The sequence below is a fragment of the Arvicanthis niloticus genome, chromosome 30, assembly GCF_011762505.2.
Source record: "Arvicanthis niloticus isolate mArvNil1 chromosome 30, mArvNil1.pat.X, whole genome shotgun sequence".
Classification (NCBI taxonomy): Eukaryota; Metazoa; Chordata; class Mammalia; order Rodentia; family Muridae; genus Arvicanthis; species Arvicanthis niloticus.
Window position 1 is genome coordinate 13,760,739 of NC_133438.1, and position 25,946 is coordinate 13,786,684.

Sequence of the window (25,946 nt, forward strand, 5' to 3'; positions counted from 1 at the left end):
AAGTGGATGGAGTAAGCAGAGAATTTGCAATGTGCTAGAAACAAGCCTGGTGGCTACCTTAGGAGGCATAGTGTTGGGTATGATACAGATAGCTGCCTTCAGAGTCCACATCCCTCGGGTATAAGGACAATAGCTTGAATTCAAAACCCAGTCCCAGCCAGAATGGATATTGCCAAAATTCAGGGTCAGTACTATATCCTGTGGATGCTCAGGGAGCCCTGGCTCAGGTGCAGTGCCCTGTGAGCCACTGAAGCACACAGAAACGGAGTTCTAACCCTGATGCTGGCCTCTGGGCTTATACTACTCAGACCTTCAGTGGGCCTTTGACAAGGACATCAAACAGCTAGAGATTGACATCACTAATCTGAAGAACTCCCTCATTTCGCTGTCTGAAGCGATCTCCAAAATTTGCAAAGGACTTTATTGGACTTGATTTTCTCTTTTACAATAGAAAAGACTGTGTACAGCTCTAGACTGTGTACAGCCCTTAAAGAAGAATGTTGCGTTTACATAGACAAGACAGGGATGGTTAAAGAGAGCATGAAAAAGGCCAGAGAAGGTCTTAAGAAAAGACAGAGAGAGAGAAAGAGAAAGATGAGAGCTGGTACAAGAATTAGTTTTCAACCTCTCCATGGTTGTCAACCCTACTTCCTTCCATCTTGGGACCATTAATTGGGTTATTTTTGCTTATTTCTTTTGGTCCCTGGGCCTTAAATAGGCTGACTAACTTTGTGAAACAACAGATAGATAATCTGATAGCAAAATCTATTCAGATACATTATCATAAGTTAGTTATGGAGAACCACAAGACTCAAGATGGAGGTTGTTACTCTATCCAGGGTGTTCCCGAATCCCATCTCCACCCCACCTAAAAGAGGGGACTTCCGCCCCTAGACCAAGCAGAGAGGGGCCACCCAGAACCCCCTCTGACTGTCGATCTGAATTCTTGCTTAGGCTGCGAGGCTAAGCACTGATTAGCCACTGTTTTAGTGGACTCTCCAATAGAAGAGTACATGGTAAGGGTACTAGCAACTCAGTGTGAGAGTGTCCAGGGCTGTGCATGTGGCAGAGCTCTTGCCGAAAGGCCATGTGTATTCACACCTACTTATAAAATACCAAAAACACACAAATGAATAAAGCCATCACCTTTACTTGAGGGACATGGGGAGCCGTCTCCTGATTTGCCCTCTTGAATGTATTTTGATCCTGAACATGTGTCACCTGTGACTGTCTTTGATGCCCAGCCCTGGCCATTTGTGGAGGGAAGGGAAGTGTTAGGAAGGAGTTACTGGACCGGGCTTACCTGAGCTAACCAGTGATGGCTTAAACAAGCAGTGCTTTGCTCTAGGTTAGACAACCTCAGGCAACAATCATTTCTGTGATTTGTCATCTGAGGACATCTCACCAGAAGCAAGGAAAGACTGGACACAAGTGATGTTTTGATAGCAGCACTTATGGATATGGTGACTTTGTGGCTAGACGGTTTGTGGGTTTTTTGTCTGAGTTCACACTGCATTAGAATGTTCTTGTTTTTGAGATGAGTGTCCTCATCTCAGTGATGTTCTCTGTCATTTTTTATGGACAACAAAAAAACATCAGGGCCTAGCTGTGAGTGACAGGCCAGCTGTGAGTGACAGGCCAGCTGTGAGTGACAGACCAGCTGTGACTGACAGGCCAGCTGTGACTGACAGGCCAGCTGTGAGTGACAGGCCAGCTGTGAGTGACAGGCCAGCTGTGAGTGACAGACTAGCTATGAGTGACAGGCCAGCTGTGAGTGACAGGCCAGCTGTGAGTGACAGACTAGCTATGAGTGACAGGCCAGCTGTGACTGACAGGCCAGCTGTGACTGACAGGCCAGCTGTGACTGACAGGCCAGCTGTGAGTGACAGACCAGCTGTGACTGACAGGCCAGCTGTGACTGACAAGCCAGCTGTGACTGACAGGCCAGCTGTGACTGACAGGCCAGCTGTGAGTGACAGACCAGCTGTGACTGACAGGCCAGCTGTGACTGACAGGCCAGCTGTGACTGACAGGCCAGCTGTGAAGACTGATTGTCCTAGCTGTGAGTGAGTAACAGGCCAGCTACCAGCAACACTGAGACCTAGCAGGCTACATCCCACGTGTTTAAGCCTCGTTTGCCATTTCACAGAGAAACCAGCCACAAGCAGTCAGGAAGCCATTTGTACTACCACATTTGGTTTTCTTGTTCCTAATATGACAGGCACTGTTTAACAAATGTCTCTTCTGTAGAAGTTAGCGTGACGGATATTTGGTACTCCTCTATGGCCCTGCTCTCCCCCAAAATTTACAATGACCTTCATTTTTGAAGAAAGCCCAGAGAACTGTATACCTATCAAACCTCTGTGGAATAGTTAGTTTCATGTTTTCTCAATGAACAGCGAGCAAGGAGACACAGGGAACAAAAGTACTATAATTTCTACATAGGGCAGTGGAGTTTTCCAGAATCAATGTTTGTATGATCCTAATTGCATCAAATTTTCTTTGATAGTGAAACCCTGGTCTGCAGCCACACTGCCCTGAACACTTCCAAGCTTGTCTGTACCTGGAGGCAAAGCAGGGCGGGCCCGCTCAGTACTTGCATGGCAGTCAGTCCACGCTCAGTTCTGGGAATATAAACAGCATCTTTATCTGTACTTGTGTGAATTGACACTCATACAGAGTGCATTGCTCACAGCTATATTTATGACAGTATATCTGGGAACCAGCTCATGTGTCCAACTATATAGAGTGCTGTATAAACCGTGAGGTGTACCTGGTAAAGTACTGGGGAGCCATAAAAGAAAGAATGAGGAAGATATACTGATATGGGAAGATAAAACAGAGAATAACAAAAAGAAAGGGAAAATCTAACTGCAGTCATCACAATCACCTTTATTTGTGAGATTGATAGGGGAATTTCTTTCTTATTGAAATTAGCTTTTCTTTCTCCCCCCCCCCCCCCCCCCCCCGCATATAATACATCCCGATTACATCTTCCCCTTCCTCTGCTTCTCCCAGTTCCTCCCAACCTCCTCTCCCATTTAGATCCACCCCCTTTTCTGTCTCTCATTACAAAATGAACAGGCTTCTAACAGACAATCACATAACATGGCATGACATGACATAATGTAATGGCTAGTCCCAGTTGTCAACTTGTCTATATCTGGAATGAACGATCCAGATCTTGAAGCCGGAAGACACAGGCTTTTTGATCAAGATTCTGAAGCACAGTAACCGTGAAAAGCTTAAGCTCGGGGAAGGTTGTACATGCTTTAATCCCAGGAGACAGAGGCAAGCAGGTCTCTGAGTTCAAGGACGGCCTGGGACAAAGCAAGTTAAGAACAGCTTAGGTCCAGGTGTGGTGATACACACCTTTAACTTGGGCCCTACCTTCTGGTATGGGCTGGAGGCCTACGTCAGGACAATAGAAGAAGGAAGGCTCCCTTCCTCTTCCCCTGCTTGTGCTTGCTTGCCAGCACATCTGTTGGAACCCACTTTTTCAGGATTCCAGCTTCTACAAAGGACCAGCTGAAACACCTAGCCTTGTGGGACTGAGCAACCACTAGGTTCTTGGTCTTCCCACTCACAGCTGCCCATTGTTGGGTTAGTTGGACTGCAGACTGCAAGTCATCACAATAAATTCCCTTAATATATAGAGACAGGCCATGAGTTCTATGACTCTAGAGAACTAATACAATAGCATATATATGTGTATATATATATATATATATATATATATATATATATATATGTGACAAAAACTGATATATTGGAATAAGAAAAAGAAAACCAGAAGGAAAAGAGAACAAGAAATATATACTGACTCAAAAGACTCACACAGTCAAGGATCTGATGTATTATGAAAGCTGTACTATAAATGTAAAAGACTTGTAGGTGAAAAGAGAGTATATGTGTACATGGGTGTTCTATGTGTGCACGCACGTATGTTCGTATGTACGTATGTATCATCCTACCTCCACTTCTGAGGGATTCCCTGAGGGGAAGGATTTGATGGAGATACCCTGTTTAGGACTGAATGTTCCTGGGTCTCTCATTCTCTGGATAATGTTTAGCTGTGGGTCTCTGTATTTGTGTCCATCTGCTACAGGAGGAAACTTCTCTGATGACGGCTGAGCAAGGCACTGACTGATCTATGAGTATAACAGAATGTCATTAGGAGTCACTTTATTGCTATGTTTTTGTTTACTATTTTACTTAGAACAGTAGTATTTGGTTTTGCTCCAGGTCCCTGGGCTGTTTCTTCTCATGTCCCTGGTCACCCAGGCAGTGTCAGGTATGGGTCCAGTTCGTGAAATGGGGGCTTGAGGCAAATCAGACATTGGTTGGTTACTCCCATAAGCTTTGAGACACTGTTGCCCTAGTGTACTTGCAGGTAGGACACCATTGTAGATGCAAGGGATTGTCTCTTCGGTGCTTTACCTTGCTCCTTGGCTAGCTTACAGAGTACCTTCCTGTACCAACGATACTAGCATATAAAGGCTTCATGTACAAACCAGCTCAACTACTGTGTGTTCAGTGCATTGAGTAGATGCTGTCTTCAGCAATGGGGCTTTGCTGTTAGTTCGTGGGAAACAACCTATAGTCTTGGCAACAGCAGAGGCTGTTTGAAGATGCCCATCTGACCAATAACTCAATTAGATGTAGCCAAATCCTAGTACTGAAATCTTCATTTGGTGACAAGAGATGTCTCATTGTTTGGTGATTTAAATCATTTAGATCTCTTCATATTTGTATGTATTTAATGAAGCTTCTACTGTATTAGGTTTCCATACCCTTAATTTTCCACATTTCTCCCTGTATTTCCTCCTCATCCCCCTCTTCCCTCCCTATTTGATCTCCCACCATCCATTTGTAACTGTTTTCTTTCCCTTTCCAAGGGAATTCTGTTTGTCCTCTTCTTCCCAGTTCCTTACTCTATAACCTAACCTCTGTATCTCACCAGATATCCTGGTTATTGTTGAACTGTCAGCAGATACCTACACATAGCAAGAACAAACCACATTTGTCTTCCTGTGTCTGGATTATTTCTCCCAGGATGACTTTTTTCTATTCACTTTTTCTATCCATTTACCTTCAGATTTCGTGATGTCATTTTTAAATGCCTGAGTAATACTTCATTGGGTAAACATACCACTTTTGGGGGGGGGGAGTTGGTTTGTTTATTTTTGTTTGGTTTGGTTTTTGGTTTTTTTGAGCCAGAGTCTCTGTGTAGCTCTGGCTGTCTTGGAACTCACTCCGTAAACCACTCTGGCCTTGAACTCAGAGATCCACCTGCCTCTGCCTCTCAAGTGTTTAGATTAAAGGTGTGCGCCACCATGCCCAGCATATCACTTTTTCTTTTCTTTAATCCATTCATCTGTTGCGGGACATCCAGGTTGTTTCCAGTTTCTGGTTATTATGAGTAGCACAACAAAGAACATGGCTGAGCAAGCGTCTCTGGTAGAATGGAGCATCCTTTGGCCAAAGATTGATATAGCTAGATATTGAGGTTGATTGATTCCCATCTTCCTGAGGAACTGCCACACTGATTTCCATAGTGGCTGTAAAAGGTCACAGACTTACCAACAAACGGATGGATGTTCCCCTTACTCCACATCCTTGCCAGATCACCTGCTGTCATCTCCCCTTCCTCTCCTCCACCTCCTCCATTGGATCACACAGCTCATTCCCTGCAATCTTTGTTCCCCTCAGTCATCCCATTATCACCGATGCCAACTCTGGCACACATTCCTTAAGAACCCGCTGGCCACTCCAGCCAGAGAAGCAGCCAGGCTAACTGTAAATCTTTACCCCTTTCTCCTTTCCTCCAAATTCATTTCCCTGGTCTCCTCCCCTGCTTTGTAGCAGACCACCTACTGCAGCCTCCCCTCCCCTTCTCCTATCTCTAGTGGATCACACAGATCTTCTGCTGCGAGATTCTTTCCCCCGAGTTATGGCTCTATCCGACTGTAATGAACATTTTCTTGAACCCACCAGCCACGCCCAGCAGAGAAGCAAGTCAGCTAGGCAAGCTTTAGATATGCCCTATCCCTCTTTTCCTTCATATCCAGTGGCCAGTCTTATCACCAGCTGTTTAACAGGCTGCCTGTTGTGGCTTCTCCTCGCCCCCTGACCCCATTAGCAGGAGACTAAGAAGATCCTGGTGGAGCACTCTGCTTGCCTCCCTCCTAAGGACCCTCTCACGGGCCTCTCAGAGCCCATCCACATTCCTCACTGTCAGCCACTGTTGTGCCCCCACTAGATCAGCAAGGAAGACTCGACAAACTGGATCCTTCTCAACAACCTTTATTGTAGAAGCGCTCTTTTAGATTTCTGGGAGAGACCCCGAATGCCCAGAACGGGCTGCTTATATACCCCCAGCCCTGGGCGGAGATAAGCTCATGGAGGTGCACGATTGGTCCATTTGCAGTGCTTCATTAGCATATACCTCAGCATACCCTGCCCGGGAGGGGGTGATTGGTCAGGTTTGTGGTACCCTAGTGGTACCTCATTTGCATGGCCCATTCGGGAGGGGCTGGAGCCAAATTCCAAAGTGCACTGCGCATGCCTAAGCAGACGCCATCTTGACTAGCCGTGTCAGATCAGCTGGCGCGCACGCGCGCGCCGAGTCTGAAGCAGCAGCACTGCAATTCGGCTGTTCAGTCAGCTGTCAGATCGGCGGCTTACAAGCCACCAATAGCTAAAAGCACATTTTACTGAGAACCACCAATGGCCACACCTTGCACATCCTCGAAGAATTTCCCTCCAGGCAACGCCCAGCCACCACACTCTCATAAGGACCAGACAGGGCAACAGAAATGAAGGAATGGATATCCACCTAACCAAGATAAGACCAGTTATCAGTATCTAGAATTACAATCTTCCCAATCCCAGAAACCTAGACACTAGCATAAAAACACAACCGATAGCAACCTCTACATCTCCACTACAGTGTGGCAGCCCTACGGCTACAGCAGGCCCTGAGAATTACCACATAGCTGAAGCGCTAGACAAAGACCTTAAAATAGCCTTTATATGTTGGAGGTCCTCAAAGAGGAAATGAAGGAATCCCTTAAAGGAATGTATGAGAACAAATCACAAACAGTGGAAGGAAATGAGCACAGCAGTCCAAGGCGTGAAGCTGGAAATGGAATCAGAAAAGAAAACCAGAACTGCAGGAAAACTGAAAATACAACTATAAAAACTTGAGCAGGATCAGCAGCAAATCTCACCAACAGAATACAAGTGATGGAAGGGAAATGCGGGCATTGAAGGCAGAAAAGATGGGTGCCTCAGACGAAGAAGCCGTTAAACCAAAAAAAAAAAAAAAACCTCCTGGTATAAAACATCTAGGAAATATGGGACACTGTAATGTTATTTTTAGAAGGTATTTAATAACTTATTAGTTATTTATATTACCTGGCCAGCACCCTAATAATCGAAGCAGAATCCTATAGGTTTTTTTAATCCGCTCTAAAAAAAATTACTGAGATTACCCCTAATCTGTTTTTTCCCTGTGTGAGACTGTTAGTCCCCCTGCTGTGCTCCCCAGTCTTTGCTGTCTGAGTCTCGCTCACCCTGGTTATTTCTGCTCCATCAGCCTGTCCTCAGGGTCCATTTCTCCTGGGTACATGCTCATGATCTGTACAACCTTGTAGTGGCTTTCTCTCTCCATCATCTTTCCCCTTCTCTCGCCTTAATTCTCCTCTTTTCTCTTTCATGGTCCCTCCTGTGAACCCTAGCCCAGAACCTTAAACTCCACTTACCTCTGTTCTCCCCACTAATTGGCTGGAGTCACTTCTATTTAACCAGTAGCTTTAAATTAGACAGCAGGGGTTAGGTTGCATCATTTGTGTGTGAGAGGATCTGCTGGGGAGCGGGGCAACTAGATCTTGTGGGTCAGTAATTTACCAATATAACACCTGACCTCTCAGTGGAGACTAAAGGAGGCAGAAGGGCCTAGACAGATGTTCTACAGACCACAAGATCAAGGTACCACAGATGCCAGCTCAGACCACTATACTCAGCAAAACTTTTAATCACAATAGATGAAGAAAATAAGAGAGTCCATATTAAAACCAAATTTAAGCCCAGTATCTGGTATTTGCAGTATCTGTCTACAAATCCAGCCCAGCAGAAGGCACTAGAAGGATAATTACAGTCTAAAGATGTTAACCACTCCCCCCCAAAAAACCCACAAGGACTACATAATCCCAGACCAGCAGGTCAAAGAAGCAAAAGAGGGACACACACACACAAATACCACAACAGCAAAATAACAAGAATTAACAAATGCTACTCTCTGATGTCCCTCAACATCAGTGGTCCCAGTTTCCCAACCAAAAACAAAACAAGACAAACAAACAAACAAAAAAAAACATAATTTGATAGAATGGGTGTGTGAAAATAGGATCTATCCTCTTGCAGAATCCAAGAAATACATCTTAATATCAAGGATAGATATTGCAAACGAATGGACCTAAAAAGAAAGCTGCCATAGACATTTTAATATCTGACAAAATAAGGTTCAAATTAAAAGTAATCAGAGGAGATAGGGAGGGACATACGAGAAGTCCACCGAGAGAGCATCGCAGCCCTAACTATGTACCAAGCACAAGGGCATCCAATTCATAAAAGAAACATTACTACAGCTTAAATCCCAGATACTCTCACACTGAGAGTATGAGACTTCAAGAAAAGCCATCCAGACAGAAGCTAAGCAGAGAAGTGTTGGAACTGATATTACAAACTAAATGGACATAAGAGATATTTACAAAACATTTCACCCAAATAGCAAGACAAAAAAGCAAGTCCAAAAGATAGATGAAAATTGACCTCACACTCTGCATCCTATCAGACCATCATGGATTAAAGGTGGATATCAATAACAGAAACAATAAAGCTTACAAACCTGTGGAACCTGAATAACTCATTAGTGAACAAAAGGGGGTTAAGACGGAAATTAAGAAAGAAGTTCGAAACTCTTTTAGAGTTGAATGAAAATAAAAACACAGCAGCGCTAATGAAATACAGTGGGGGTGAGGCTAGTTCTAAAAGACAATGTAATGCCACTGCTCACTTAACAGTTAAAAGAATGGAGAGACCAAATATTACTAACTTAACAACAGCCCTGAAAGATCTACAAAGATCGTTCACCAAAAAGAAGAACTAGCACTCAAAAGGAGACTGCAAAAAGTGATCAATCACTGGGCTGAAATCAATCAAAATAAGAAACCACAGAATGAAACAGAGTTGATTCTTTGAGAAAATTCTTTGACAAACTCATAGCCAAATTAACTAAAAAGTGAGAAGATTATAAGAGGCAAAGGGAAGACATAGCAACAGACACTGAGGAAATCCAGAGAATCATAAAGACATGCTTTGAAAGCCTGTATTCCACCAAATTGGAAAATCTAAAAGAAAATGGATAATTTTCTCAATACATGCCACCTACCAAAGTCAAATCAAGATCAAATAAGCAATTTAAACAAATTTATAACCACTAGTGACATAGAAGCAGTAATTAGAAGTGTGCAATTCAAAAAGCCCATGGCCAGACAGTTTTAGTGCAGAACCCAGTATTCCTCAGGTTTTCCACACAGTAGAAACAGAATGCTGACCAATTCTTTTTATGAGACCACAGTTACCCTGATACCCACACCACATAAAAACACAACAAAGGAAGAGTTACAGACTAATTTTTTTTGTGAACATAAACACGAAACTTCTCAATAAAATACTACCAAACCTAATCCAAGAACACTCCAAAAGGATCATCCACCATGATCACGTGGGCTTCATTCCAGAGACGCAAGATGCTTCAACATACATAAGTGGATAAATTTAATCAACTATATAAACAAACTGAAAGGCGAAAACACCACCTAATTAGATACAGAAAAGGCTTTGACAACATCTTAACAGTTTTTTATAAAGAAAAAATATATACTGAAAGAATTAGGGATACAGGAATATACCAGAATATAATAAATGCAGTTTACAGCAAGCCCATAGCCAACATCAACTTAAATGCAGAGAAACCTAAAGCATTTCTACTAAAATCAGGAACAAAACAAGGTTTCCCACTCTTTCCATATCCATTCAGTGTAGAACGTGTAGTCTTGGCTAGAGCAGTGAGGCAGCTGAAGGGGTTTTAAGGATTCAAGCAGGAGGAGGAGAAGTGAAGGTATCTTTTTTTTGGAGATGATATGATATTAGATATAAATGACCCTAGGAATTTCACTAGGAAACTTCTACGGCTGGCAAACACTTTCACGAGATTAGCTGGTTACAAAATTAACTCACAAATGACAAAGGGACTGAGAAAGAAATCAGGAAAATAACACCTCTCTCAATAGCCACGAATAAAGTAAAAGATCCTGGAGTAAGTTCAACCAAACAAGGGAAAAACTCGTATTATAAAAACTTTACAATACTGAAGAAAGAAATTGAAGAAGACATTAGATGATGGAAATATCTCCCATGCTCATTGATTGGTAGAATTGATATAATAAAAATGGTAGCTACCAAAAGGAATCTACAGATTCACTGCAATCCCATCAAAACTCCAACACAATTTATCATAGGATTTAAATGAACACTTCCGTTTCAAATAGGAGCGCGCACACACACACACACCAGAATAACTAAAAATTGATTAAAGAACTTCTGGAGATAGCACCATTCCTGATCTCACTTTGTAATACCGAGCTATGGTAATAAAAACAGCATGATATTGGCACAAAAACAGATGCATCAATCAATGGAATCAAATTGAAGACACGACCCACACATAAATGTACATATATATGGGCATTTGACTTTTGACAAAGAAGCAGAAATACTGACTGGAAAAAAGATAGCATCTTTAACTAATGGTGCTGGTCAGACCGTATGGTTGCAGGTAGAGAAGAATGCTAAATGAGCTATATTTCTGGTCCCAACCAAAGCTCAACTCTGAGTGGACCAAAGGCTTCACCATAAAACCAGATACACTGAACCTGATAAAAGAGAAAGTGTGGAATAGCCTTGAACTCACTGGCATGGGAAACGACTTTCTAAACATGGACATTAAGATTGACAATAAATATCACCTCATGAAACTGAAAAGCTTCTGTAGAGCAAGTGGCACTGTCATTCACACAGTGTGACAGCCTACAGTATAGGAAAAAACATTTTTTGTTGGTTTTTTTTTTTTTTTTTTTTTGGTTTGTTGTTTGTATTTTACCAACTACACATCCAATAGAAGGCTAATATCCGAACTATATAAAGAACTCAAAACACCAGGTATCACGAAAAAAAAAAAAAAAAACTTAAAATGGGGTGCAAATCTAAACAATACTATAAAGAGGAAACTCAAATGGTTGAGAAACACTTTTTTGCAAAAAGTTTAACATCTTTAGTCATCAGGGAAATAAAAAGATATACTAGTCAATACCTTTGTCACACCCACTCTGTGCCTCAGTGGAAAGCATTCAAAGCAGTGTTTTCTGTGGCTTTTCAAAGTAGTCTTTTGTGTTTCTCTAAAAGAAAATAAATGGAATATATATCGTGTATGCCTGGATTTTTTTTTTTTTTTTTTTTTTTTAAGATATTGGCTTAGGTTTTACTGGGACTGGCAAGACTAAAACTTTCAGAGCAGACCAGGAGGCTGGAGACCCAGGGAAGAGCTGGTATACAAACAAGTCTATGGCAGTTGAATAGTAGGATCCCACCTTCCTTGGGGGACCTCAGTCTTGCTCTCTTAAGAACCTCAACTGATTGGGAGTCCATCCATGTTCTAAAAAGTAATCATCTTTTCTAAAGTCTAGTGGTTTAAACACTAATCACATCTTTTTAAAATATTACCTTCATAGCAAATGGAGGATAGTGTTTGACCCAAACCTGGATATTATAAACAAGCCTAAGAGTAGCATAACCATTGTACCCTTGAACAAGAGCTTACGTCAATATCCACATTTATTTTTAATGGCAATATTAGCATTTCATCATACTCAAGCACACGCATACTTCATAACTTTGTCTTGTGACAACTTTCTGTAGCTTGAAGGAATGGATTTTTAAAATACGTAAAAACTGGGGCTAAAGAGATGCCCTTACCAGTTAAGGTGTTTGGTTGCTATTGAAAAGGCTCAGTCCTGACCACCTATGTGACCACTAACAACTGTCTGTAACAACAGTATCAGAAGAATTGACACTCTTTTTCTGGCTTCCATGAATACTACACACACCTGGTGCATAGACCACACACACACACACACACCCTCTCCCCTCTCCTACCTAGTTCCCTCCCTCCCTCCACCTCCTTTGACTATTTTGTTTCCCTTTCTAAGTATGATTCAAGCATCCTTACTTGAAAAAATAACTGAAAAGATGGTACAAAATATACACTGTACAGTTTGTATAATGAGAGACATCTACAAGTGAACATGCTGGCAGTGTTCATGGCTGGACATGGCTCATTAACTTTTTTTTTTCCTCCCCCAAGACAGGGAGAGACAGGGTTTCTCTGTATAGCCCTGGCTGTCCTGGAGCTCCTCTGTAGACCAGGTTGGCCTCAAACTCAGAAATCCACCTGCCTTTGCCTCCCAAGTGCTGGGGTTCAAGGTGTGTGCCACCACTGCCGGGCTTGCTCATTAACTTTTAAGACACAGTGTAGTAATTTAATTTCCGTGTAGTAATTAAAGATTACTACACTAAATACAAAGACTAAATACTAAAATCAATACAACGACTAGCAATGCAGTAAAAACGTTATTATGTAACGTTACATATAATGCAGTTATTTCTCGGCTCCCATGACAAAGAAAACTTTGTATTGCCCGAGTAAACATGGACAAGAGCAGATAGGCAGGTGGAAGTCTAAAGCAGTTTGATTAGAGCTGGGATGGGGTTTGTATTTGTTTTACCTCCATCAGTTTTGTGAGCGGATTTTGATACAATCAAAGCTTCTTGGAAAAAAAAAAAACCAAACTGTCCATAAACTGACTTTCTTCCAGTTTCTTCAAATTTGTTTTGTAATTACAAGAGACTTTCATGACCATATAATCCTCTCTGTTGCCCCATTTCTTACTATCATGGTTATAAATTTAAAAAAAAAAAAAAACATCTAGTGTTTGGGACTGGTCCATTCAAGATGGATCCTGTAGGTGGTGGGAACTAAACCCCCCAACCTTGGCTGAGCACTGAGCAATTTCTCTTTGGATTATAGTCAGAGAGATGACTCTGAAGTTGTTTCGTAAATAAGAAATCAGAGAAACCAGAAGCAAAGGGACTCTGAAGTTGTTTCGTAAATAAGAAATCAGAGAAACCAGAAGCAAAGGACATGCCTCTACTACAAGTGATAGGTCTTCCCAAGGGTTCAACCGTTGTTCCTGGTATTGTTGGTTTAGTTGGGGGGGGGGGGGGTATTAAAACTGTTATATAATGTATCTTGCACTATAGCAAGACTCTTTGGACTTTGCTTTTGTTCTTAGTTAAAGCCTCAAGTCAACCTTTCCCCCTTCAGTATGTATCCAGTAAGTGAAAGTCAGTTGAAGAAGAAACATTGGGTGTACTGTTCCGTTGGGGATTTTCTGTTTTCTGACCTATCTCTTGATCTTTCTTTCAGATTGAGGCCGTTTCAGTAGTGATTGGGGCTTGTGGGCTTTTGCATTGTTTCGTAGGTTCCTATTTTCCGAGTTTGGAAGCCACTCACAAAGGTAACCTTGACAATAGGGAATTTCCTACTCAGTAGAACAGTTCCCAGGTTGCTGTGGTCACTCAAGGCGTTCTTGCTGCCTGGCAGGAACATGGGCTCAGTGTTAACATGTATCGCAACATGTTTTCCAGGGTGGATCACTTGTACACCTTCTTTGTTCAGTGGTCTCCTGATGTCTATGGGAAAGATGCCAAGGAGCAAGGCTTTGTGGTGGTGGAGAAGGAAGAACTGAACATGATCGACAATTTCTTCAGTGAGCCGACCACCAAGAGCTGGGAGGTAAACACCTAGACAAGAGAAGAGGCTTTCCAGGACCCTGAAATGCCAAAGCAGATGAAGTGGTCTTTCATTCAGATTCCAAAAACTGTTAATAGCTGGCACTATACTTTTATTTTTCTAATGTATTTAAGATACATTTTAAATCTTTGTCTCCTGTACCGTATAAGAGTGGATGGCTAACTTGCTTTGACTGGCAGTTACAGCTTGCTGACCCTGAGTTCCCTTTATCAAATTAGACCATCATATATCAACTACCGCTTTGGTTGGGGCCCTAGTAGTATGAAGATGGGTAAAACATATCTCTGTGTCTGTTAAGCTTACAGGACTGAGACTGGAGATGAGGGGACAAAGAGGAATATATCTGTCACACCTTCCTGCCTCTAAGCCTGTTTTTTATTTTCATGGATGTATCTGGAATCTGGTCCTTTGACTCCATCTTACTCTGTTTCTATCTTGAATCCCTTGAGGCAGTTTTATCCCCCTATCTTAGGTAGATGGTGAATTCATTCAGAGGCATCCCCCTACCAGTTATCAGGGTAAGTCACTTAGGGGTCCTTCCATCCTTTATTCCAATCTAGACCATTGTATTCCTGGAGGGTAATACCCTCATACTTGCTCCGATCCTAGGCAGTCAAGCATTGCCACAGAAAACCTAACAACCAAAGCCAATCATGGTGGCACATACCGGATGGAAGGACCTTTTGAATCCAAGAGTTTAAGGTCAACCTAAGCAACATAGGTAGACCTCACCTCAAAGGATGAAGCAAAGCAAATACCACAGAGCAAGCAGATTGGTACCAAGATAGATGGGTGGTTTCTGAATCCGTCTGGCTCCTCACTCATAACTAGAAATCTTTCCTTGTTGGAACCTCTCACAGGTCGTCTTAAGCTCCTTAGCCCACTTCAGCTTCCTTGCATCCTAGCACTGGACCGCCCTCCACTTTATGAAGAAGAAGGAATTGCACAAATTTATTTCCTTCTCTCTCTCTCTCTCTCTCTCTCTCTCTCTCTCTCTCTCTCTGGTTTTTTTGTTTGGTTTTTGTTTTTTGGGGGGTTTTTTGGTTTTTCGAGACAGGGTTTTTCTGTGTAGCCCTTGCTGTCCTGGAACTCACTCTGTAGACCAGGCTGGCCTCGAACTCAGAAATCCGCCTGCCTCTGCCTCCCAAGTGCTGGGATTAAAGGCGTGCGCCACCACTGGCCGGCACAAATTTATTTTCTGATCCCCTCCCCTGCATTTTAAATGATCAATTATTACATTCTTAGTTTCTGGCTCAGAGGCAAGAGGCTCTTTTCCTCTCTAAGGCCGCCTTCTGTCTTATCAGCCATAGCTATGTGTCTTTAAATGCTTTCTTCTTCCTTTGTGGTTCCTTATCTTTCAGAAGGATAAGATATTTTATTGCCTTTTTTTAAGGGAAAATAAAGGAAGAAACATCTTATCTCCTTTATTCCTGTGTGTGTGTGTGTGTGTGTGTGTGTGTGTGTGTGTGTGTGTGTGTTATTCTACAGTCAGCACCCACCTTGGGGTCTTTTATTGGTTTGAAAGTAGACAGAGAGACTAGAGCAGCTATCTGATCCTCCCGGTCCTCCTGGATCCCTTTTGTGTACACCACCGTCCATAGCTTTTGCGCTTCTGTAGGGTCTGGGAATTGGACTCCTCATGCCCGCAAGGCAAGCCGTTTCCTTACTGAGCTATCCCCAGCTTCCTCCCTTCATCCTCCCTTTTCCTGCTGCTCTCCTCTCTGTTGCCACCTACCTTTTGGATAAAAATTGCATCATGTCATTGTATCCAGCTTCTCAATTGCCCTTTGACCCCTATTCCCTTTGGTGTGCGTTGCACCAAAGCCCCCATATACCCCGTACTTACCAGCTATTTTCACTTAACTCTTCGTGTTCCTCTTTTATACAAGATGCTATGATAGAGCTCACAGATGCCTCAGCAGACTATCTAAGAGACATGAGGATATCCCATCCTGGCTTCACTTCTGGTAAATACTAACAGAGGGGATGCTCTATCAGGAAAAGTTAATTTTCTAAGTGAGGCTGTGGTCTTTCATCCAATACAGAGCTCTAGAAAGAAAATTTAGACCCATGATGGGGACTTAACCCTTTCTTGACTACACCTGAATATCCTGAGCCAACGGCACCATCTTATTGAAAGCATATTCTCCCCTTTCTCCATCCATCTGGGATTCAGATCTCCTCTGTTGTCAGCTGTAGGTGGAGAAGAGGCCACACAGCACCTACACCCAAAGCCAAGGGGTGTAGGAGGCGTGAGGAAAGGCTTAGGTCCGCTCAAGAGTCTAGAGAAAGAGAGTTGAGCAATTAGCCACAAAGCCACTGAGGAAAGTGAAAACTCTCTGGAAGGCCACAAAGCCACTGAGGAAAGTGAAAGAGTGAAAACTCTCTGGAAGGCCACAAAGCCACTGAAGAAAGTGAAAGAGTGAAAACTCTCTAGAAGGTTGTATCTCCTTTATTGAAGGAGTAGAAGAAAGACTTCTTTTTGACCTCTTTGCCCAAACTAAAGTTGAAGACCTGGGGAAAGGAAGGGCAGCTGGGGTAAGTTAGTAACAGACTGGGTAACTCCTTTATGTCTTTCTGTCCATAAGGGAGACAGTGTCCAACTGAGGGGAGGGAAGAAGGCTTCATGTTCTCTCATTTGAAACAAGTACTGCTCAGAAGCATTGTGATAGGCTCCCCTGTCCCTCAGCTTCAGGCTGTGAAGGAGAACTGAGAACTCCCATAGGAGTTGATGGGTTTTAATCTTCAGGATCTCCAGAATAACTCATTATTCTCCAACACTTTTATTTCTATCTTAATGGCATCCAAGCCACAGACTGAGGTTCGATACCAGATCCTTCTTGCTTTATCTTGACTAGGCTGCTCATCTCTGATCTCATTGACTCTGGTCTTAAATGTTGTCGGGCCTTGCACCCCTCTCCCTTGCCAGACTCGCCTTATCCCACCAGGATTTCTGCACTTCACTTGGACTCCAGTCTCAGCCTGCCCCACCTACCAGCCCATCCTTACCTGTACTCAAGGCCGCCAAACATACCTTTTATAAATTTATTTGGACTTTATTTTCTATTTTGTTTGGGCACATAGGGTTCTCTTTTTCACTCCACACAAAGATTCTGTTCTATGTAGTTGGCATATGATTTTTCCTACCTAACATATTATAATTGTTTTAAATGTTTGAAACCTTACTTTTTAATGCTTGCTTTTGTTTGTTGTTTGTTGTTTGCTTGTTTGCTTGTTTTAATAGGTCTACACTCAGTCTATAAGTTAGTCTACCCTCAAACTCCAGGTCTTCGTGCTATAGGCTCCTAAGGGCTGTAATTACAGATATAAACCATGCATCCTTTAACTAATACTAGTTGCTAGTATTTTTATAGCTGTTATAATTGATTTAACAGTTTCCTATCTGAGTTATTGTTTCAATCATTTCACAAGAATGAGATCTTCTACCTTAATTACTTAGAGAATTTCCTGGATGTGGGATTATGAAGGGCAAGGGCAGTGGATTTCTAAGACCTCCTGAGTTTTATGTGTAAGCAACTGAACTTGCCACCAGCATGAGGGATTTCCCACTGTGTCTTGCCAGCAAAAAGGGTTGTCAATATTACACCTTTTTCCTTCTCCTAAAAATGCTTGCAAAATTGAAAAGTGGGTAGAGTTTTTCTACAACTTAATTTTCATTTCCTTGACTGTTGCTGAGCCAAAAATGAACGTGCTCATAACACAAGTTAACCACCTGTGAGTTTCTTGCTGCTTCTCATTTTCCTTCAACCCAGTTTCCTAGAGCCATGGCTGTCAACGTTCCTAATGCTGCGACCCTTTAATACAGTTCCTCCTGGTGTGACCCACAACCATTGAGAATTCATAATCTTGCTATTGTTATGAATTGAAATGTAAACATCTGGTACATGGGGTATCTGGTCTGCAGCCCCCAGGGGGGTTGCAACTCACAGGTTGAGAAGCACTGCCCTAAAGGGACATTACCAGTTCTCTGCTCCACTGAGTTCTTGTGATGAAAGAGACTTTGTTTTTTTCTGTGTGTTTGACAGATCTTTCTTCACTTATAGTTTGTCTTTTGATGTTGGTGGTGGCTTTTATGTTTGTTTTATTTTCTTTTTCTTTTTTTTTTTTAATCTATAGGTGGTCCTATAGTACATAGTTGATTTTTTTAAATATATGTGGTAGGTATTATTTTTAGTAAAAATTTTTTCCATCACTATTGAATGATTTTTGAGATTTCCTTCATCTTACAAGGTCTTATGTATGTATTGTATGTGTTGTCTATTTAACTTACCATTTAAATACATAAGTGTATTCATGCACTCCCAAGCTTAAAGCTATGAGTACCATGTCCTCATCCTCACAGCCTCCTCATCCTCACAGCCTCCTCATCCTCACAGCCTCCTCATCCTCACAGCCTCCTCATCCTCACAGCCTCCTCATCCTCACAGCCTCCTCATCCTCACAGCCTCCTCATCCTCACAGCCTCCTCATCCTCACAGCCTCCTCATCCTCACAGCCTCCTCATCCTCACAGCCTCCTCATCCTCACAGCCTCCTCATCCTCACAGCCTCCTCATCCTCACAGCCTCCTCATCCTCACAGCCTCCTCATCCTCACAGCCTCCTCATCCTCACAGCCTCCTCATCCTCACAGCCTCCTCATCCTCACAGCCTCCTCATCCTCACAGCCTCCTCATCCTCACAGCCTCCTCATCCTCACAGCCTCCTCATCCTCACAGCCTCCTCATCCTCACAGCCTCCTCATCCTCACAGCCTCCTCATCCTCACAGCCTCCTCATCCTCACAGCCCCATGGCCTACGGTAATTGCTCACCACCTTGCCCATCACTGGATTTCAGGGGAGGGAGGACGTTGTCTCTCTCCACGTATATGTGTGTAAGTGTGTGTGTGAGGTGCTGTATGCTAACAAGCATGTGCTAGTGTGAACGCCCCTGTGCGTGCTTGAGGTCAGAGGAGGATGTCTGGTGTCCTACTCACTCACTCTCTACCTTATTCTTGTGAGACAGCTTCTCTTACTGAACACCGAACAAGGCTGGCAGCTGGGAAGTCCCAGCAATCCTCCTGTTTCCATGCTCCACAGTGCTGGGATTACAAGCCTGCCAGTGCCTGTGCCTGGCCTTTTACAGATGCTGGCATCAAAACTTCGCTCTACATGTTTTCAAGGAAGCACTCTTTTTTTTTTTTCAAGAATTTTTTAATAAATTTTTTTATTGGATATGATATTTACATTTCAGATTTTATCCCCTTACCCCATTCCCCCACCACCCAGGAACCCCCTGCCCCATCCCCCTCACAGAAGAAGCTCCAGCCCTCTGGATTTTTAAAAAGTCGAATCCTAGAACCTTACCTCGGGGTACTTTGGTTCAGTAAGCCTATAGGAAGGATGTTAGAACCTGTATTTTTTTTCAAAGCTCCAAAATGAATCTGAAAAACAGCTAGGTTTTAGAACTGAGACAAGGCCCATTCAAGACACTGACACATTTTTCTTTTTTTTTTTTTTTTTTTTTTTTTTTTTCTTTTTTTTTCTTTTTCTTTTTTCTTTCTTTCTTTCTTTCTTTCTTTTTTTTTTTTGACATTTTTCACACTTTCAGATCTTACTCACCTAGAGTATCCATCTCTGCCCCTTGCTGCAAGTCTGCACCGGGCATATCTCCCCACCCCACTCACACATGGACCCACCCACTCCCTTGTGAGTAAGCCTTCTCAGCACACCAGGTGTCCCAACCCTTCATTGAGCCCTGAACACATTTTGCTCCTGTATTGCACGGCATGGCGTTTATTTGGCTATAATTTCATCTTCTGTCACTCATCCATAGGAAACAGTGGACTGTGTCCCTGTACCTGGCAACACACCTGGCATGCCCCAGAATACAGGAAGTGCTTAATGAATGTTGGCGCTCTCCAGCGTTCAGGAAGCACTTAATTATTTTGTCCTATCCTGAAATGCCAGGCACTGAAAACAGTGCTTCTTCCAGGAACAGAATTCAAATGATTTTTGCCCCGAGTTGTAAAATGTATACATGGAGAGTCAGTCCTGGCTGACGTGTTGTGTCCACTCATCTGTCATAGTATAACTTAGAACCTACCCCCAGGACCCTGAGCCTTCAGCAGCCTCTGAGACTGAAAGTCCCTGGCGGTGTGTAAGAGTAACAGAAAATTGATCTCTTGTAGATCTGTATTTCTTTCCAAACCTGTGTCATCTGATCTGAGGATCAAAGAGAAACCCCGTCGAGGATTTTATCAGTCACTAAGATGCATCCCATAATGCGAAACGATAAACTGTACTTTACCACCTGTTTTGTCAAACTGCACGTAAGATGGCATTGTTCACTGCCTCCTATAAATCAGAAGTGCTCCCACTCTTTTAAGTTACTTATGCCAACAAGCTGAAAAAGTAACATAGAAACTGTTGTTGCTGTGCTGAACCTGCCTCCCACCACGGGCAAAGGCTCCTTTTGTTTGTAAGATTCAAACTGATGCTGGAAACCAACCCCCAACGGTTTAAAATGGAGGTTGAACCTTTAAAAAGTAGGTGAAAAGAAAACCCTGAGGAGACAAGGAAATGACAGCTCAGTTCCCTACCCTGAGGGCATATGGAAGAAAAGTTCTGGAGAAGAGAGGGGAAAAAAAAAGACCCATAACACCGGGACAATGGGGTTTTATTGTACTGCTGTGTTTCAAAGGTGAGAGTGTCATTTTACAGACTCCCGCTCTGCCTGACAGGAAGTGTGCCTGTTCTAAATCCTAATTTGGGTGTGTTCCTGTAGAAACGTTGAACCCCCTCCTGAGGGAAACAGAAACTCAATCGTGCAGGAAGCTAGAAACCGAAAAGAAAAAAAAAAAAAAAAAAAAAACAGTGTAGGTCTGCCTGGCAGGCAGTGGCTGGTGTGCAGGCAGCCAGAGAAAGACCGGTTCCTCTCTGTGGCCCCAGTCTTCTCTCCCAGCACCATGCGAGGCAGACGACTGCCCCTGGACATTCAGATTTTCTACTGTGCCAGACCTGACCAGGAGCCTTTTGTGAAGGTAGGTGGGCGTGTGTCCCGAGCCAGGGAGCCACGGTGCCTGCTAGGGAGCCGGCTGTTCTGTCACCGGCATGCTTTTGTAATTCCTTCTAGTTAGAACGTATTGAGCACATTCTTTTATTTGCTGTGGGGGTCTTTGCTCCCTCTTTCTGAAATCTGAAATCCATATTTGACTTGTATTCCCGGGCCTCAGTTTGGACTATATTTTGTAGACTTTGAAACTAGAAACAAAAAACAAAGTGCTTTGTTTAGTACGTTTACAATGTTAGCTTTGTGGTTCTTTGAAAGTGTTTCTGTAACTTCTCCATCAGAAGATAGGAAAATCCATAAGTGTATTTCCCTACCCCCAAATTCAGCTCAGAAGATAATTTGTACATGTCATTGTATGTTTTGGAAGCCAAACCATGTTTTTTTACTTGACAACTCTCACCAGATCTAAGTTAGATGCCTTTTCTCTGTAATCCCGCTGTCGCTGCTACTATACCTGGGCATTTTAGAGAGCTAATTCCCACTCACATGTCTCATGCAATGATTTGCTGAGAAGTTAAGAGGGACAAAAATGTTGTTTTGAAGATGAGAACTGCTAGTAGTTCATAAACCCAACTGTATTTAAATAATAGATGTGTGTGATGTAATGGTTATCAGTCTAGATGGGAAGTGTTTGATCATTGTGAATTGTGGAAAGTAGCCTGGCTGTAATTTAGAGAAAAGCTCTCTGTGTCTCCTGTTTGCTTCTGGCGGCTGTTATTGTTCATCATTCCTGCTAATCTTGGTTGCTGTGTATACAACCAGGAAGCTTAAGTGAAGCCTAGCCTTATCTCCCCAAACTCTCGATTTCCAGACTTTCTGAAGGATCTCTGATGATTCCCTGTGAGCTGGACTCACAGGCTAGAGTTGCCTGGCTTAATTGTTTTCAAGGCTATAAACCTTGTAAAGCTGCTCAGTTCCCGAGCAGGAAGAGCAAAACTCGAAAGCTTGTGACTTGAAATCATGCATACTAAATGGTCAGCTGTCGTGGTTTAAATTCTGCATTTGTTCTGGGTTTGAAAACTCTTCATTTCCCCCAAAGTCCTTTTCTGTTTATCTCCTGTTACCCTGCACTCCACCTTTTAGTCAGCTGCATGCTCCGGGGCTGTCTGGGGGAAAGTGCATCTCCTCCAGGCTTCCACATGGGCTGTTTCTGTCCTCACTTCAGATCATCACAGTTGAGGAGGCAAAACGCAGGAAGAGCACTTGCAGCTACTATGAGGAGGAGGAAGAGGAGGAAGAGGGACTACCCGTCCTGCAGCCCCACAGTGCGCTCCTGGAAAACATGCACATTGAACAGGTGGGACTGACCCCTGGGTTTTGGGGCCTTACAGAGTGCCCCTGACCTGAGTGAAACAGCTAGAGGAAGAAGCGGAGGCACAGAGCCTAGCCATAGCCAGCATTGCTTCCCCACCTTTGAAACGTTACAGCAGCCTTCTTCATGGCCTTCCTGGGAACTGACAAAAACCTTAAAAAGAGAAGGCCATTTCTTAACATTAAAAAAAAAAAAAAATGGGAATGATCTCCCATAGTCCTGATGTACCTAAAAAGGATCCAATAAATTAAATATATTTATTATGTAATATTTATGTTATAAAAATACATAATTAATCTGTGGATACTTTGCATTTTCTGAAAAGTTTGCTACTTGAGTTTTATGAAATATTGTGTCTACTAAGGTGAATGTGGAATCTCTTATACTTTTTTTCACTAGTTAGGTTAGGAACGTGAATTCCCAGAACCTTCAAGAATCTAACCAGGTGGGCCCAGGGACTTGGCCAGACAGCTATAGGGGTGGGCTTGATGCTGCCCCTGGCGCTGACTTCCGGCACTCGAATACATTTCATCCCATAGCTGCCTTGATAATGTTTTTTAAGAGACTCTTTATTAGTATTTATGGCACCTAGCTTAAGCTAAATATAGTTGGCAGATACGGGAACGAGGTGGACAAAGTCCTTATGAACTCACATGGAAAATGCAGGTGTTTCCTTGGTCTAGAGGACACCTTAGTTAGTAGGAGCTTTAAACCTCTGAAAACTTAGAACAACTAGGAAAGTATAAAAATGACAAAAAGCCAGGTTGAATCATAAAGGAAAGAATATGTCTAGTTAATACTCCTTTGGCTGGCGTGGTTTGTTTGAGTCTTCAGATATACAGTCTTGTATTACTAGGGACACTTTTCTCTGGGATGCACCACAAAGTCAACTAGTGACATTGTAGCTGTGTTGGTTTGTATAACAAATTTCTGTGACACTCAGAGTGACTATCAGTGACACTGGAAGCCAACAGCCAGGCTCTGAGTGAGCAGGGTATCTATCTCCTGGGCTGCATCCTGACCAAGGGAAGCACTCTCCAGATTCCTTTTTTCTTTCTTGGCCGGTGGTAACAAATATTGGTAACAAAATAGCCAGGGCAAAATAGGTCAAGATGTGAGTGCACGGTCCTTTAGTTTGAACGGCAGACTGTTAGTTAATGCACTGCTTCAGGACTGATAAGTGGTTAAGACGTCTCTTTGTATTTCCTTCCCTGGTTTGGCAGCTGGCCCGACGCCTTCCCGCCAGGGTCCAGGGCTATCCGTGGAGACTGGCCTATAGCACATTAGAGCATGGAACAAGCTTGAAGACCCTCTACAGGAAGTCAGCATCTCTAGATAGTCCTGTTCTTTTGGTCATCAAAGACATGGATAACCAGGTGAGGCCTGTACCTCTCACAGAGAACATGGATCTTGTTTTTAGAGAGAGGATTTCAGCGTCGCTCGGGCTATTTAACCTAAGGTGGTTTTGAACTCCTGATCTTTCTACATCCACCTTCCGAGTGCTAGAATTACTAGTGTTTGTCACCATAAATGGCTATATAGAGCTAGGGTTCAACCCAGGGCCACATGCGTGTCAGACAAACTCTGCCAACTGAATTGTATCCCTACCTGAAAAGGTGTTTCGGTGGTAAATTTTTAAGAATACCCAACAACAGAGAGACTGCTGTATCGACTCCCACTCAGGCTAAAAGGCCATTCTTGTTTTATGTACTTCTCTCCTTGTTTTTGTTTGCTGGTATATTTTGAAATCCTAATATAAAGAAAATGGAGCACTTGCGTGCTGCAAAATCTTCTCCTCATGCTGACCACGAAGTAGAGAACAATAACGTACAACAGTTTAAAAGTAGAAGTTAAGGACTGTCGTGTACAGTTGCAGACAGTCCCAGTGACATACCAGAGTTTTATCGTAAAGGTCTTCAGTAGTGGCCATTTGATGCCTACTCGGTGGGGGATAGTCAACGTCTGTTTACTGGGTCCGGGGTTGAGTGGCCATGGGAAATCCTTTCCTGACGGGACTCTTCCCTGTGTGGTGGCTGCCCTTCCTCTGAGCTGTTGGAGCTATTGTGTAGCGCCCCGTCTGTTCTACACTGTTACCACCTCCTTCAAATCAGCTTACACTGTGCAAGGAATATGTGCAGACCGCTTTCATTTCCTGTTCAATCAGGCCGTTGCATGTTATACTTCAAAGTCATTAATAATCCAGTTAGTTTAGTCATGTTATGTCTAAGCAACACCCATTATGTGCAGGACATTTCAGGTTGGATATTTCCAATCCAGGCTTCTTGGGATGAAAGTGTTTTGAAACTTGGATTTGGGGGATGTTGAGGCCCACACTCTGCCTCAACACTTTTCCTCAACACTTTTGGGGCTAAGTGCTCTGGTCAAGAGAGAGTGTGGCTCTTGGGGCAAGAGACTCGAAGAATGGAGACAAGACAGGGTGTGATTCAGTCTCTTCTATTTTCTCATGTCTCCCTCAAGTCTCTCTTATTGAAGGGAATTCTGAGGTATTTATATACACAAGCAGGAGAACACAGGTGAAAACACTTTACCACGTGCACCATACAGCTGAGGTCACTAAACAGCAAAACAAGCTATGTGGGATAAACAAGATATTTATCAGAGTGTGCTTCAGCTGTTATAGGCTTTTGACAACCAAGTCTTTCATCAGGGTATATGGTTCCAGATGGCTGCAAAGTTGATCTAGCCACTTTCTACTAAAGTTGGCTCCCAACAGGTCCCCCTTTTTAAATTTTTTTCAAAAGGGAAGGCTGGGAAAACTTACGGAAACCGTGCCTGTCCTAGGTTGGAGCAAAGGACCCCAGCCTCACTTAAGATGATGAGGCCTCCCTTATTTTAGGGGCAAGGGTCTCGATATGCTCTCTTACCCGTCATTGGCTAACCGGCTTAGCACGCAAGTTAGGGGTTAATCCTCATCAGTCTTGATGACAGAGGTTTTAGAGTCCCCTGCTTCCAGCCTGTAATAGCGGACCTGTATGGGTTTCATTTGTTATCTGTTGTCGTACCAAAGCCATCAGTTTGAACAGCATGAACCCGAGAGACAAGAGACTTAATATCTAAACCGTTGATATAAAAGCAACACTCTTTAAGGCAACACACAACTTCCCCTGTTGGAGAAGTGAAAGGTCTAAGCCTTGTACCCACAAATTTATACCAATGAAATCCTTGAATTTTGTATCAGCTTAGTAACAATTATACAGATAAAGACAGCCTAATATTAACCACCTCAGTCCCCAAGTCCAGGGAATTGGGGCGCCGACTCTTCATTAACTTCTTCAAGCTGAACATGGGCGTTGACTTTTAGAAGAGGAATGAGGGGAAGGGTAAATTGATAAGCATCTGAAGTCTGTCTTAACTGCATCCAGCTGGAAGTCCAGGGCATCAGTGAACATGCAGGTGATAAGATTCATTCTCCAAAGCTGTGTATTCTGCAATATACAAATCTCAAAACAAGGTTTAGTATCAAGATAATTATTTTGATTCTCTGAAATCTAGTGTTCTGGAGGCCTACCTCTGTCATGTCTGATCCATATAATTCTGGAAGACATAA

General features: G+C 43.0%; 1 protein-coding gene across 3 annotated transcripts in view; it reads left to right on the plus strand.

Moving 5' to 3' along the window:
* The window catches only part of Ncoa7 (nuclear receptor coactivator 7), a 141,570-nt gene that overhangs the window by 107,571 nt on the left and 8,053 nt on the right, over positions 1-25,946 (plus strand). For 2 of the 3 annotated variants that reach the window (XM_076927925.1, XM_076927924.1), the window contains exons 11-13: positions 13,831-13,978; positions 22,232-22,363; positions 23,602-23,754. In XM_076927925.1, the coding sequence (XP_076784040.1) occupies positions 13,831-13,978; positions 22,232-22,363; positions 23,602-23,754 (433 nt within the window). Of the gene's footprint in view, positions 1-13,830; positions 13,979-20,807; positions 21,038-22,231; positions 22,364-23,601; positions 23,755-25,946 lie in introns of those variants that run through there. The other variant, XM_076927926.1, reaches the window with a different exon arrangement.